A 14,030-nucleotide genomic window follows, 5' to 3' on the forward strand; every position below is an offset into this window, starting at 1 on the left:
TGATTCTATCTACAGATCCATTTTAGATGTGATGAAACATTTGCACACATGTGCATCAGGGTCTATCCATTCTGAAAATTTGAGCAGCTGCTCCTCATGCAATGACAGACACCACTTCTGAAGTTCCTACAGGATAGGAGAGCAGCTTATTTTACAGCATAGAGGGCACTTCTACAAGGAAAGGACTCCTCAAGTGGAACTTCACATACATAATTTAACATGCTAACGTTTGTCCCGAGTCCTTGGTGTTTATTACATTTTAGTGGCATTTCACACTCTCAAAATCCTTTTTTATTTTGCAGTAAACATTTTAAATATTTATGGACCTGATTCACAGATATAAAAGCCTTTAAAAAAAAAAGTTGACTAGCTCTTATGTTTTTACAGCATCCACAGAGTTTCCTTGGATTCCTCCAGAGGGCAGTGTTTGGCCTCCATGCTACACTCCCTGGAGGAATTCCTGCCGTTATCTCCAATCTGAGATTGGAAATAACGGCAGGGAGGCAGGTGGCGGAGGGCTTGGCTGGTGCTGGAAGGAGCCATCACCACTCTTCCAAGCACTGTCTGAGTTTATTCGCACGGTGCACACCACCCCCATGGAGATGACGCATGCCGTGTAAAGCTGGGGACTTGGCCAGCATCAGGAACAGCAGCCGCTCCCCTCAACACCAGCCAAGTCCCTTCTTCCATACTGAGAGAGGTGTGAAGCTACAGGCTACAATCCTGTTTTAAAAAATGTAGCTTTAATTCAGGGGAACTGGTCCTGCTGGAAAGGGGAGAAAAATCCAGATGGAGACGATTAATTTTAAGTCTACAGGGAAAAACAAAACCAGCATGTGTTCGCTTCAGAATGTTTGCTGCCCAAATATTACAAATCTGCAGTTTAATATCCCATCCAATATCATTACTCCATCAGGGATGAAACAAAACAAAAAAACAGTCACACATGGAAAAAAAAATCATTCAGAAATGTGTGTGTGTGTATGTACGCACTGTGTTTGTATGCATGTATGTGTATAAACATACTCAACTGTGATAGAAGATCTCTCTTATACATTGGAGGAGAGAGCTTGGGGAATCAGCCCCCTCCCCGCACCCAACAGCTAACGAGAGAGAACAGGTCTGTGTGTTTGTAGGGGTCATAGAATCACAGAATCATAGAATAGTAGAGTTGGAAGGGGCCTACAAGGCCATCGAGTCCAACCCCCTGCTCAATGCAGGAATCCACCCTAAAGCATCCCTGACAGATGGTTGTCCAGCTGCCTCTTGGATGCCTCCAGTGTGAGAGAGCCCACAACCTCCCTAGGGGATTGGTTCCATTGTCATAGAATCATAGAATCATAGAATAGCAGAGTTGGAAGGGGCCTACAAGGCCATCGAGTCCAACCCCCTGCTCAATGCAGGAATCCACCCTAAAGCATCCCTGACAGATGGCTGTCTGGCTGCCTCTTGAAGGCCCCTAACCCTATCCAAGACTAAACAAGATGCCCCAAACCTTCAGCATGGCTTCAGTTGTTATTTTGAATACAGAATGCTAAAATATTTAAAGAGGGAAGAAGAAAGAGTGAGCGAGGAGAGTGGTGTACTTACTGGCTGAGAGCCTTTTCCTTACTGCTGTTCCTAGGAGGAGAGGCATTTGCAAAATCTGCCTTTCAAGTGGACCGTTTCGGGTTACAAACACACAACATGTGGGTCCTAAGCATGTTTACTCAGAAATAAATATCATGAAGTTTAACGGTCTAATAAAAATGTTTAAATACAGACAAAGTGTATTGGGCAGGGTGGATGAAAATCAGGGATTTTTTTAGATCGGATTTTTTTTTTAAAAAAATAAATCCCTACATGGCAATATTGTAAAGACATTCCTTTTATAATGAAAAAGGAAAGTGTGCAAAATTTGTACAGTGAGTCAAAGAGATGGAAAGCCTGCTTGTAAGAATGAAACAGTATTAGGGTGATCCTATGAAAAGGAGGACAGGGCTCCTGTATCTTTAACAGTTGCATAGAAAAGGGAACTTCAGCAGGTGTCATTTTTATATATGGAGAACCTGGTGAAATTCCCTCTTCATCACAACAGTTAAAGCTGCAGGTGCCCTGCCCTCTTTTAAATCTGATCACTCTAGTATAGCTCCTGCACTTTAACGGTTGTGATGAAGAGGGAATTTCACCAGCTTCTCCATATATACAAATGACACCTGCTGAAATTCCCTTTTCTATGCAACTGTTAAAGATACAGGAGCCCTGTCCTTCTTCTTATATGGTCACCCTAAACAGTATAAAGAATACTCTAAGTTGTAAATAGACATGGCTTAGTGGTAAGTTTTGCACTATTGTTCCGAAAAAAATATGAAAACATTTCAGTAGGAAACTTGATTGAAATCAGAGATTCAAATCCCCCTTTGCTTTCTTAAATTGCCTTGATTTAAATCCATCTATCCTGTGCTCACCTGGAACATATCCAAAAAATTCTGACCTCCACCCTTCCTAATTCAAGCACCTTTGGTGAGAAATGCTGCTGAGATACCCATTAAACCATGAATCTTTTTTTTTAATATGAAAGGGATCTACGTTTGCCCTTTCCCTGACCTGTTAGTTTTCTATGTGCAAGGATTTTCCTTTCTTTCCCCCTTTCCCCATGAAAGATCAATTCCATCACGTCTGTTCCCACCTGCAGTCTCAAATCATAATTCAAGTTTATCACCTCATCGGCTGTTTGTGAGAACTAGACCTAAGTGACCTTATTTACAGTCAGGAGACGTTGCCTCGGTATAAAAGATTTCCTTTTCCTCGCTCACTTCCTATTTCCCACAGTTAAAGCAATTCCAAATAAAGGGTCTTTGAGGCCTCCGAGCTTATAAATTAGGCAAAATAACACTCAGAGCATTAGCAAAGAAAATCTGCAATTGAAAAGACCTGAAGGAATACAATTAAATTAAAGCAGATAAAAACCTAGAGCAGGCGAGTCTCATCCAAAGCTGATTCAGTGTTGCCCCATCAAAATTACCTTTGGTTTAGGCCCAAATACATTTGAATGCAAAATGGGTACATGCCAAGAACCGTCGCATTGACCTTTGAAGCTAAAAGAAAACTCCTGGCTAATTGCTTGTTCAGGCCACAGTGTAACAGTAGCTGAATTATGTAGGGTCTTTTGGAGGGGAGGGACGGGAGAGAGGTAAAGACCCACTAATAATAATAATAATAATAATAATAATAATAATAATAATAATAATAATATGTATTTATTTCCCGCCTCTCTCTCTGGATTGAGGTGGTCAACAATATGGAATACAAAATATTATAAAATACATAAAACTGATTAAAACACCCAACCCTAAAATTTCTAGGCAATAACTGTGCTGTGAAATTTTACAAGGTGCCCTGGGAATTTTACTAAAGGATGGGGTACAAATCCCTAGCATACATACATACATAGAATTAGCACAACGATGAGGCTTCCAGGTTTAACTACTACTTGCCATTTGTGCAGCACTTCTAATATGCAATGTGAGTTTGCCATCCTTATACTGACTGCTCACAAAAGTTCGAAGAAATATCCACGCTATCAGAAATCTGAAAGTTTGGTGTGCGCCGATGTGATCCGCACTGTACCATTTTCAGCTTTTACAATGGATGTTTAGCACGGCTGTATGATAAACTCTGAATTTCCACTGGCTGCATTCAGATGCTACATTAAACCAGGGGTGGGCAACATGTGGCCTGCCAGGCAAGGCAGGTGGTGAAAATGGCTCCCAGACCTCCCAAAGTTGCCCACCCCTATACTAAATGATGGCTTACAGAGATGTGAATGAATCATCCTATGCTCACACATTGCTGCCTCTACTTATGGGGAGGGGGTTGGAAACTTCTTTTGGTTAACCACAGTTTCCTGTGTCAGCCAAACCAGCAAACTGTGGTTAACATGAACTATGGTTAGTTTAAAACCAGCCAACTTGAAACCATGGTTTTTGAAGCTGGCTTCATTAAACTAACCACAGTCAATGTTAATCATAGTTCTGGGTTCAGATGACACGGCACATGCTGGTTAACCAGAAGCGGACGTTTCTGACTTCCTCCTCTGAAGTGCAGGAGAGAAAAGGGGAAGGAGGAGGTCATGAGCCTGGGAGGAGGCTGGGCTCATTCACATCTCACTAAATATAGTTCAGTGAGACTTCCGAATGAAGCCATTGTGTACACAAGCCCCGGGTTACATGCGAGCAAAAGAAGAGATGAAGCTTTCCCCATTTCCAATATTTCTGGGGGAATAAGAAAGGTACAAGCAAAAACATCCTGAGGCAATTACAGAAAATGGCGTGTACAAATCCAGTCTTCTGTAAATTACTGCATGGCCTCGAGCAATGATGAATTGAGCACAGGAAAACACACAAAGGCTCTCATTGGCGTGGTCCTCCTGGCTCAGTCTTTGTTGAAGTTAATCAATCTGACAGGTACCTTCATACTCACACTCGGCTAATAAATCAAGTAAATCAACATTCTCCCCGCTGCTGCCACCGTCCTGCTTGACGTCCCAGCAACGCCGCATTAAGATGGATCTTTGCTGGCACGAAAGTCTTGGTGGTGGCCGGCTGTCCACAACAAGACTGTGATGGCGGAAGGCAGCTGATTAACACAAATGATATAATCTTCCCAAGCACTCGCTCCGGGAGTCAGGTTGGATCAATTTTTGACTCCGTGGCTTTCTCACCCCAACCTCCCAGCCATCTCCTTGGATTTATAGAAGAGGGCTTAGTGCCTTCGAAAGTCTCTTAAGCTTTTCTGGTTAGCTGCCATCAAAGCGAACACACAAGTAACATAACCTCTGTGTGAATTTCAAACCACAGTCATTCGATTCCCTCTACTAAGGTAGTAACGGGCTGTGTGGAAAAGGCAGGCGAAGGGGGAAAGGAAGTCATAATGGTTTTTAGAAAGAAGCAAAAACACTTGTAATAAATGGCCAGCAGTGCTGTTATGAAAGAAAGTAAAACTGTTCAGCAGATCCACACCACTGATCACATTACTGAAGCAAAAGATCTCTGGCGTTTTTACAATGGCTTTTACCACCTCCAACTGCACAGTGGACACACTGCCAGGGCAGGGGGGGGGGAATAATAAAAAATAAAAGATGAGCAGGTGCTATGGAATAAAATGAAATAGGATTTCTTTCCACGGAGCTCAGCTGTTTTGCGGTCAACTCTAGCTGTGCTGCAAGTAGGGGATTTAGGGGGTTTAATAGAAGCACAATGACAGATCGGATGATTTCTTAACGCCACCCACTTCCCCCAGAATTATCATTTTCTTTGCATGTGTGTGCGGGGGTGGGGGGCATGTTTCATTACATGTGCAGATGCTTTAACGCATAAATGACAAATGCTGGGGGGTACGGAATGAGATGTTTAAGCGTCGTTAGGAGATGGTTATTGATACTCTTCTAGGGCAAAGTTCCATCCCTAGCATATGGCCACATGGGGGTGGGCGGGGGGAATTAAAACCAAATCCAAAAAGTTTCCCCCCCCCCCCACCTACAGCAATGTATTATTTGTGTATTTTTAAAACAGAGAAGAGGATAAAAACGCATACAGATTCTCACTCGAGAATTTCTGGATATGAGGGACCGCGCACAGGTTAGTGTCAAAGGTGGAGCTGGGAAATTCTGGCTGCCGCTTCTCTACTGCAAATCAGTGGTGGTGTTAGGTGCAAATTACAGGACAGATGGGGTGCTTAATCCTCCTCCCTACATTCATTTTTCACCTACGACCCCTCCTTTCACTGTAGTAGCTGGATCATGGGCATGGGCTTCACAAGTCATGAAGGGAAAACCAGCAATGGTGAGGAGTTGTAGAAGAGGAAATGGCTGAAATGCTTCTCCCACTTGCTGCTTCTCCACGTCACATCAAAGCCATGGCCTCTACCCTAGGAATGGACAATTTGTGGCCTCCCAGATGTTTGGGGACTTTGCTGGCGAGGGCTGATGGCAGCTGTAGGCCAAACCATTTGGAGGGTCAGAAACTGCCTACACCAGCTCTACCATTTTGCAGCAGAGAACCAGCAGTTGGGACTCATAGCCATTTGCCAACCAACATTTAGATGAGCCTGAATGTTTGATAGAAATGCAATAAACCAATAAATTGGATTCATGAGTGAACAAACAATGAATTGATTCATTATTAGTCATACCCTAACACATTGGTGGGGAACGTCTTTCAGCTCAAGGTCTGAATTCAATCTTGGAAAAGCTCTCAGGGTGCACTATAGTAAACAGGGGGAAATAGGGTTGGGCAAACCACCTTGCCCCCACTCCATGAGCTGGGCCTCCACCACTTACCAACCCATGTTGGGCTCCCCGGTCGTCCAAGGCTGCCTGACCGCTCAGAGAGCTACCATTTTGAGTAAAAATGGAAAGTCATTGTTTGCCTTTTACACAAATGGCTGTGATAAAGCGGCCATTTTTGCAAGATTACAGGCATGAAGGGACAAAAGCTTGGAAACAACCAAACTAAAAAAGGGAATCTCAGTCTCAGTCTGTGTTCAGTTCTGGGCACCACACTTCAAGAAGGATGCAGCCAAGCTAGAGGGTGTTCAGAGGAGGCAATGAGGATGATCAAGAGTCTGGAAACAAAGCCCTATGAGGAAAGAACTGGGCATGTTTAGCCTGGAGAAGAGAAGATTGAGGGGAGACATGATGGCACTCTTCAAATACTTAAAAGGTTGTCACACAGAGGAGGGCCAGGATCTCTTCTCCATCATCCCGGAATGCAGGACACGGAATAATGGGCTGAAGTTACAGAAAGTCAGATTCCGGTTGGACATCAGGAAAAACATCCTGACTGTTAGAGCAGGATGACAATGGAACCAGCTACCTAGGGAGGTTGTGGGCTCTCCCACACTAGAGGCATTCAAGAGGCAGCTGGACAGCCATCTGTCAGGGATACTTTTAAGGTGGATTCCTGCATTCAGCAAGGAGTTGGACTCGATGGCCTTATAGGCCCCTTTCAATGGGGCATGGTCACTCGAGGACCCTAGGAGGGCCAGATCCAGCCCTTGAGACTGAGACTCTCTACCTGTGTCCTGACAGTAATTAGTCCAGGAATTAGGTGCACACCTTAAAAACATTATGCATGAATAAGCTTGAGACATTTGTTTGGTCAAGGAGAGTGATGCGGTATATATGGTACCTGAGTGCTTGCCACATTTGTTCCATCGGTGACTTCCACAGTCATGTTGTACACCGATCTCTGCTCAGCATCTAGGGGCTTTGCGATGACAATTGTCCCCACACCTTTGTCTGCGTCGAAAGAGCTCTCGAAATTCCCCCCTAATTGTTGTTACAACAGAAGGTAGAATTAAATCACTGGAATGCTTTTTCTTGACAAATAACACCTATCGACCAGGGGACGGTAATTTGCAGAGAAGCGCTGCACATAACATGCATTGCACATTGAGCAATCTTTCTTCTAAGCTATTTTTCTCCTTTCAAGCGTCATTTGTATAGTGTAAAACAGATGTCATAAAGGGGGGAAAAACCAGGGAGGGAAAAACACACACAACCCATACTGCAGACAAAAGATTCAGCAATGTATCCAAGCACAGCATAATTGATTTCTTTAAAAAGCTTTACAAGCCTGTTAACCTACAAAGACTTATGCCCTCGTTAGTACGAACAAGCACTTCCCTCCTTCAGTAGATATTCATTTGGGTCCAAGATTCAAGTGTGATTTCTGAGGAACTCAACAGAATCACCAGGGCAACTGGTGCCATTTTAAACGCATTGTGACCCTTTAATGAATAGCCCACTTCCAAAACAACTCATCATAGATACCTGCCTTCTAACAGGTCAGGCTATTTGTCAACTAGCTCAGCAGTGCACTGGTTATTCTGACCTGTAGTGTCTCTTTAGGGTCTTAGGCAGAATGTCTTTCACATCAGCCCACGGAGGAGCCAGGGGCTGAACCTGGGAACTTCTATATGCACAACATGTGCTCTACCACAAATCTGTGGTCCCTCCTCTGCCTCTTTCCTTATATAATTCAAAACAGTTACAATACTTCAGCTTAATGCACAGAGTAAATCTCTCTGGCCGGTATATATTCGACTAAGGCCTTAGCTAGACCTACCTGTTATCCCGCGAAGGAGGAGGGAAGATCTCGCGTTGTGTTTAACGCGAGATCTCTCCTCTGTTTACACGCGATGACCTCAGAAGGAGAGGCGTCGCGCCCACCATTCTTTTGGGAATTAAAGGGCCAGCAGCGCACTAACGCTCGTGCGCAAAAGGTAAGTACTTTTAAAATTTAAATTACTTTCCCCGCTCCCCCCACCCTACCCCGATGGACGCAGCTCCTTGCGAGGAATCGCTCGGAGTCAGGTCAACCTGCGGCACTCGGCCATATGTTCCGCGGTCTCGGGCTCAGCCTGGGACTGCGGAAAAACTGGGGCCAAAGGGGAGGGCGAGATCCCGGGGCAAGGGAGGGATCATCCCTCCCTGATCCCGGGATCCCCTGTGCATCATGTGGACGCACAGGGACGATCCTGGGGTTCACCCCAGGATAAAGCCCCATCTAGCTATGCCCTAAGTGATCAATGGTATCCAACTTTTAGGGAAAGTCTGTGTGAACGTTTGAGGCCTACTGAGGCAAGGTATTAAAGTCAGGCTTTATTGGCCTGGAGTTTTTCTGTTGGGAGGGGGTATCCCTGAGAGGAGCATTTTCATTCCTCCAGGTCAGGTTCTTTTCTTCAAAGTGGGAACGGTACTTTCTGTTTTGAGGGAAAAGGGGATAAAAGAGTGAGAGAGTCAGCAAGACGAGAGCCCGAGAAAGACCAGACCATGAGGAAAGAGCAGAAAGATGCAGCTTAAAGCGGTTTAAGTGCAGCTTAAGGTAAAAAAAAAAAAAAAAAACACCTTGCATTTTTGCAACTTTTTTAATGCCTTTGTATCACACAGCTCTATTGACTAAATAACTTCAGTTGAAACTTGCTTGTTTTACTTTACTAGTGAACTGTTGTGTTAAACCTAAAGTGTCTGGAGTGTCACTCACCTCCCATCTACAGCCTAAACTCCACAGTACTGGGGAGGTAAAAAGTAGGAAGGTGGGATTCTTAAGGAGGCAGAGATCCTTAAGGAGTACTCAGGGATCCAGGTCATAGAAAGAACCCCCACAGTTCATTCAAACATAGTCTGATACATATAAGAGCCAGTTCACAACATTTTGTCATACTCTAGTGCAGGGGTGGGCAGCACATGAACCATGGCTGATGTTGCCCCTTGCCCAAAACGTTGGCATTCCAAACTTGTAGTGGTCGCAAATACAGCAGTAGCGTTTTTGGTGAGGGTGGTGTGTCTTCTGGGGGATACCCACCTCTGTTCTAATGTGAAACAACAGCTAAAATCAGGATAGAGCTATGCAAACAAAGGGCAGTGTCATGCAGATAGAGCTGGTGGCTCACTGGCTGGGATCAAAGCAGGTTTAGCCCCTAAACAAATGGTGACCCTGAGTGCAACCCTTCACGTCCCCTATGGGAACAGAAAGGGAAACTTTCTTCTGAGGAATCGTGTGAAGTCAGTGAGGTGGTTCATTGATTGGAATTTCAAGCTGTCGTTTTGAGGGCCAGCATGCTGTAAGGCATCAAGTGTGTTGGATTAGAACCAGGGAGACCCGAGTTCAAACCTCTGCTCAAACCGTGCGTGACCTGGGGCATCTCACGATCAGGCTAATGTACCTCGCAGGGTTGTCATGAGTTTACAAGGCAAGTGTGCTACTCTGCAGGCCTGGCCCTACCATTAGACAGATTGAGGCAGCCACTTCAGCGGGCCCTGCTCACACCCAAGTTAGCCTGCTCCCCCCCAGGGCTTTGCTAGACGTGCTGGCTTACGCCGGCAGGGAGGCGGGGCTGAGGCGCGCTAACGTTAGCGCGCCTCCCCCACGCTTCCAGACGGCTGAGCCGCAGGGAGGACGGAAGCCCTGCGGCATCCGCCATTTTTGTTTTGTTTAAAGGGGCCGCGGGTGGCCCGAAGACACCGGGAAGGTAAGGTGTTTTTTTTAAAACCGGGGGGGGAGGATGGCAGGGTGGGTGGCAGCGGGGGCGGGTGACAGAGGGAGCGGCGGCGCGTGGCGCTCCCTCTGTCACCCGCCACCCCCGCCACCCCCCCTGCCATCCTCCCCTCTCCCTTCTCTTTCCCCCCTGCCCCCGGGCCGATGAGCACAGCGCTCATACGAGCACTGTGCCAGGCTGGTCCACGGCTTTTCGCGGCTCCTCGCGAGTAAGCGAGGAGCCGCGAAAAGCCACGGAAGTGTCCACACTTCCCCCAGCCCCAGCCTGAGGCCGGAGCTGGGGAAAAAGCACGCCATAAGCGACTTTGCTTATGGCGCGCTAGACCAGGCCTCACTGCGGCCTGCCGCCGGATTCCCCTGTGCGTCATCTGGACGCACAGCAGAGAAACTGGGTTGGAAGGCACGCTAAGGCCTGGTCTAGCAAGGCCCCCAGTCCTGTCTCCAGTATCGAAATAAGAGATGATTCTCAGTAAGGGCAGGAATTCCATTCTTCCTGCAGGAGGGGTGGTCAGTGACCAGTGAACTGCCTTGTGCGGATAAAACCCATCTTCGACCCCGATGTTGGGTGGGCTGGCCCTCACTGGCAGAGATTCCTCAAGGGAGGTGCAGGTGCAATGTATTTCTTTGTGCAGAAGTCACTGAACCAGCACTGCAGTCATTGAAATATGCAAAACCTCCCTCCCCATTCACACATCACTCTCATAATGACAAGAATTTCGCTAGTCGTAGAGTTCCAACCATATGCCTCTCAGAAAGCACTTGATCACAATTGGCAGCAAATTATTTATTATTAAAATCATTTATATTTAAATTAAGGACAATATGGCTTGCTTGCTTTTTACCTTTTGACACAAGTTCCTTGCTGCCTTGGTTATGCTTTTAACCTTTTGCACCTTTGCTGAACTAAACATATCCATGTTCCCTTGGCTCTCCCCAATTACCTTTTATTAAAAGTATAGATTTGGCATAGATGGGGGGACCTTCCTCTAGGCTACGAGCAGACCATAAATAACCCGAGACTAAGTAAATCGGTCATTATGTTCAGAAATACAACTGATAGAAAAGAACCACAGTTGCTTCGCTCGTCCCCTTTGCCTTCCAATGAAATAAATCTGTCGTAATTGCAGTTTTAGAAGCGCTTCCTGGAGATGTAGAAAGGAGAGGGATGGAGGTGGCCAAAGCTCCCCCCCTCCTGTTTTAACAGAAGAAGCAGAAAGGATTCATAGAAGATCCATGCCTGACCCTGCAAATTGCAGGGCGCCTTCAATTCCCATGCAGAGCACTGGGAGCCCAGGGTGTTCACAACACTGCTGAAAGAATTCAGCGTCTCCCCCTCAATGAGCGCACAGTGGGGAGATCTTTAGCCCATTGATTAAGTTCACTCCCTCCCACCCCACCCCTCAGCGATTCCATTAAACGTTTGTGTGCTGTGGAAAAAAACCTTGATTGCTTTTTAAACTTTTTGGGTGTGGGGCGGAGTATGGCATGAAAGGCTTTCTCTTTTATTCTGACTTTAACAATTCATGGTAATTGTTCGACAGTGTTAATAATGCTAAGGGGTAATTGCGCATTTAACGTAACGGCGATAAATAAATAGAAATGTAGGCCTTGCCTATTTCTGAAGGGCCTATCACCTGGAGAATCATAAAATGGCTTAATGAAACGGCATAATTTCTGTGAGGAAATTGGGTGGGTGCCCACATGGGAGAGGGCCTTCTCTACGGTGGCCCCGCACCTTTGAAACAAACTCCCATCAGTGGTGGATGAGCACATCAAAAATAAAGACAGTGATAACCTTTTCCTGAAAGTAGGGATGTATGGATTTTGTAAAATCCATTCCGTTTGCGTTTCGCAGGTTGTCAGGTGCCTTTCATACCCATCATCCATTCATTGAATCGGATCTTTTGCAGTTTCCCAAATTCACATTTGTGCAAATTTGCGTTTGCAAAAATGTACAAACCCCCCCCCCCCAACAAATGTGCAAATCTTCTCCAAATGTGCATTTTAGCCTATGCAGGAAATGCACATTTTGGGCTGGTATTTTTTTTTTAAAAAAATTTTTTTTAATGTATATTTCTACAACTTGATTTGCATGAAATTCTGGAAAGTTAAAAAAAAAATGACTCGCAAGTCCACAGAATCCAGAAAAAAGCCATTTCTCTGAGGAAACCCTGGGTCAGCTTCATAGAAAGCCAATCTCATTGGATTCAATTGTGAATTTCTCCAACATGCCTACCTGGAAGTACTGACCTGTTATACAGAAGGAAGACATTTTATAGAAAGGAGCATTATATAAGTGATTCCCTGCCCCTTCTACCTGAAGACCAAAGTATTACTGTTTGTCCTATCACCTCAGGGGTCCACCTCCTCATTCTGAATGTATAGATATTTTTGACTTCCTTTGAACCTGGGCTTCAGGCATGCAAAACTAGAGACTGGGGAGAAATTTGTTTGGTTCGCCATTCAATGCAAACGAACGTAATTTAGCACTTTCTAAATAATACCATCAACTATCCTTCAAAATTCACACCTCTCCGAACCTTGCAATTCAGTCCTCCAGTGGGAAAAGTGCATGCAAAAAAAGGGAAAGTAATGCTAAAGATGCAATGCATTAGGGAAAATACTTGCAAAAAAAGTGCAAAATTATGTACAAAAATGCTTATATCAGGAGAAATGTGCACAAAAATGAATACAGATTTTCATGCAAATGTTTTATTTTTAAAAAAATCTCAACGTTTGGATAAACCAAAGTTAAGATTGGAAAAATTCTAAAAGTTTGGGACAAATTGAACTTCAGATTGGAAAAATGAGAGAGAATCTGAAAAGGACAGTTCAGACCCTCCCTACAACAGATATTCTACCAATGAGCTAAGTCCTCTCTCCCATTCCACATCCTGCTTGATTCATCATACCTAATATAGCTCTTCCCATGGGGTTTCCTCAGCTCATAACGGAATATTACACTGTGAACTTGATGCTAATTTGATTTCATGCCAAAAGCACATCTATTCCCAACGCCCTTCTACGCATGTCTAAATGACTTATCTCATTTCAGCTGTTGTATATACACATATAACAGCATTTAATTGTAAACGAACGCATAATTGTTCTTGACATTTAATTAAAGTTATGGAGATACCAAGGTACTAAAACAATTCTATTGGATTATATGCCTTTCATTATTATTTTTTTGTAGTAAACCGTCCCTTCACTTTCCACAGAAAAGGAGATCGGCCATCTCTCCATCAGTTCAGGGGGAAAAATCTTTTTGAAGACAAGATTTGCAGATTTTTTCATGAAAAAAACTGTGATGAAATAAATCTAGCCTTGGGACAGTCGGCACTTTTTCAAAGTGAATGTTTTATACTGATAACCGTGTTTGGGGGGGAGGGAATACTGATTTTTAATTTAAGTTGCTTTGTAGCCATCTTAATGAGCAATCAGAAAATCAGAATTTTATCAGACTGCAGTTCTCAAGAAAACTGTGCCTTCAAAAGTTAGAAAGAATTAACAGGGGAAGATACTAAAGCTGATGCCTTTAAAATGTCCCTTCCTTTGCTCGTAAAAATATGGATTAGCTTCAAGTAAAGCCAATACTTGGTTAAACTACTTCCTGTGAGTTGACTTCCCCACTCCCCATAACCCACAACTAAAATCCCCATAATTTGCTTAACCAATTTGTCTTTGGTACATCAAAGACTCTTTGGGGGACAACTTTAATGATTATTTATGTTCTTATCCACTGGGTTCCTTTTTTCCTTATTTCAACATATAATCGGTACAATCTGTATAATCAGCAATATTATTTTCTGCTTATTTAAATATACCTCTATAAAATCCTTTTAATTTAAATTAAAAGGGAGATTAGCAATTAAAAAGCAAGCAAACAAAGTTTGCTGGAAAAGATATATAAACAGTGAATGCAAATAACCATGCCTCCCTTTTACTCAGGTATCTTTTGGCTAGGGCCTTTTTACTTATTTCCCTATT

At 44.2% G+C, this 14,030-nt stretch overlaps 1 protein-coding gene across 4 annotated transcripts in view; it reads right to left on the reverse strand.

The window, feature by feature from the left end:
- Window positions 1-14,030, reverse strand: part of FAT3 (FAT atypical cadherin 3) — a 545,951-nt gene that overhangs the window by 125,649 nt on the left and 406,272 nt on the right. For all 4 annotated transcript variants that reach the window (XM_063127164.1, XM_063127165.1, XM_063127168.1 and 1 more), the window contains exon 7: window positions 7,170-7,309. In XM_063127164.1, coding sequence (XP_062983234.1) covers window positions 7,170-7,309 — 140 coding nt within the window. The remainder of the gene's footprint in view (window positions 1-7,169; window positions 7,310-14,030) is intronic.

The sequence above is a fragment of the Elgaria multicarinata genome, chromosome 5, assembly GCF_023053635.1.
Source record: "Elgaria multicarinata webbii isolate HBS135686 ecotype San Diego chromosome 5, rElgMul1.1.pri, whole genome shotgun sequence".
NCBI classification, from domain to species: Eukaryota; Metazoa; Chordata; class Lepidosauria; order Squamata; family Anguidae; genus Elgaria; species Elgaria multicarinata.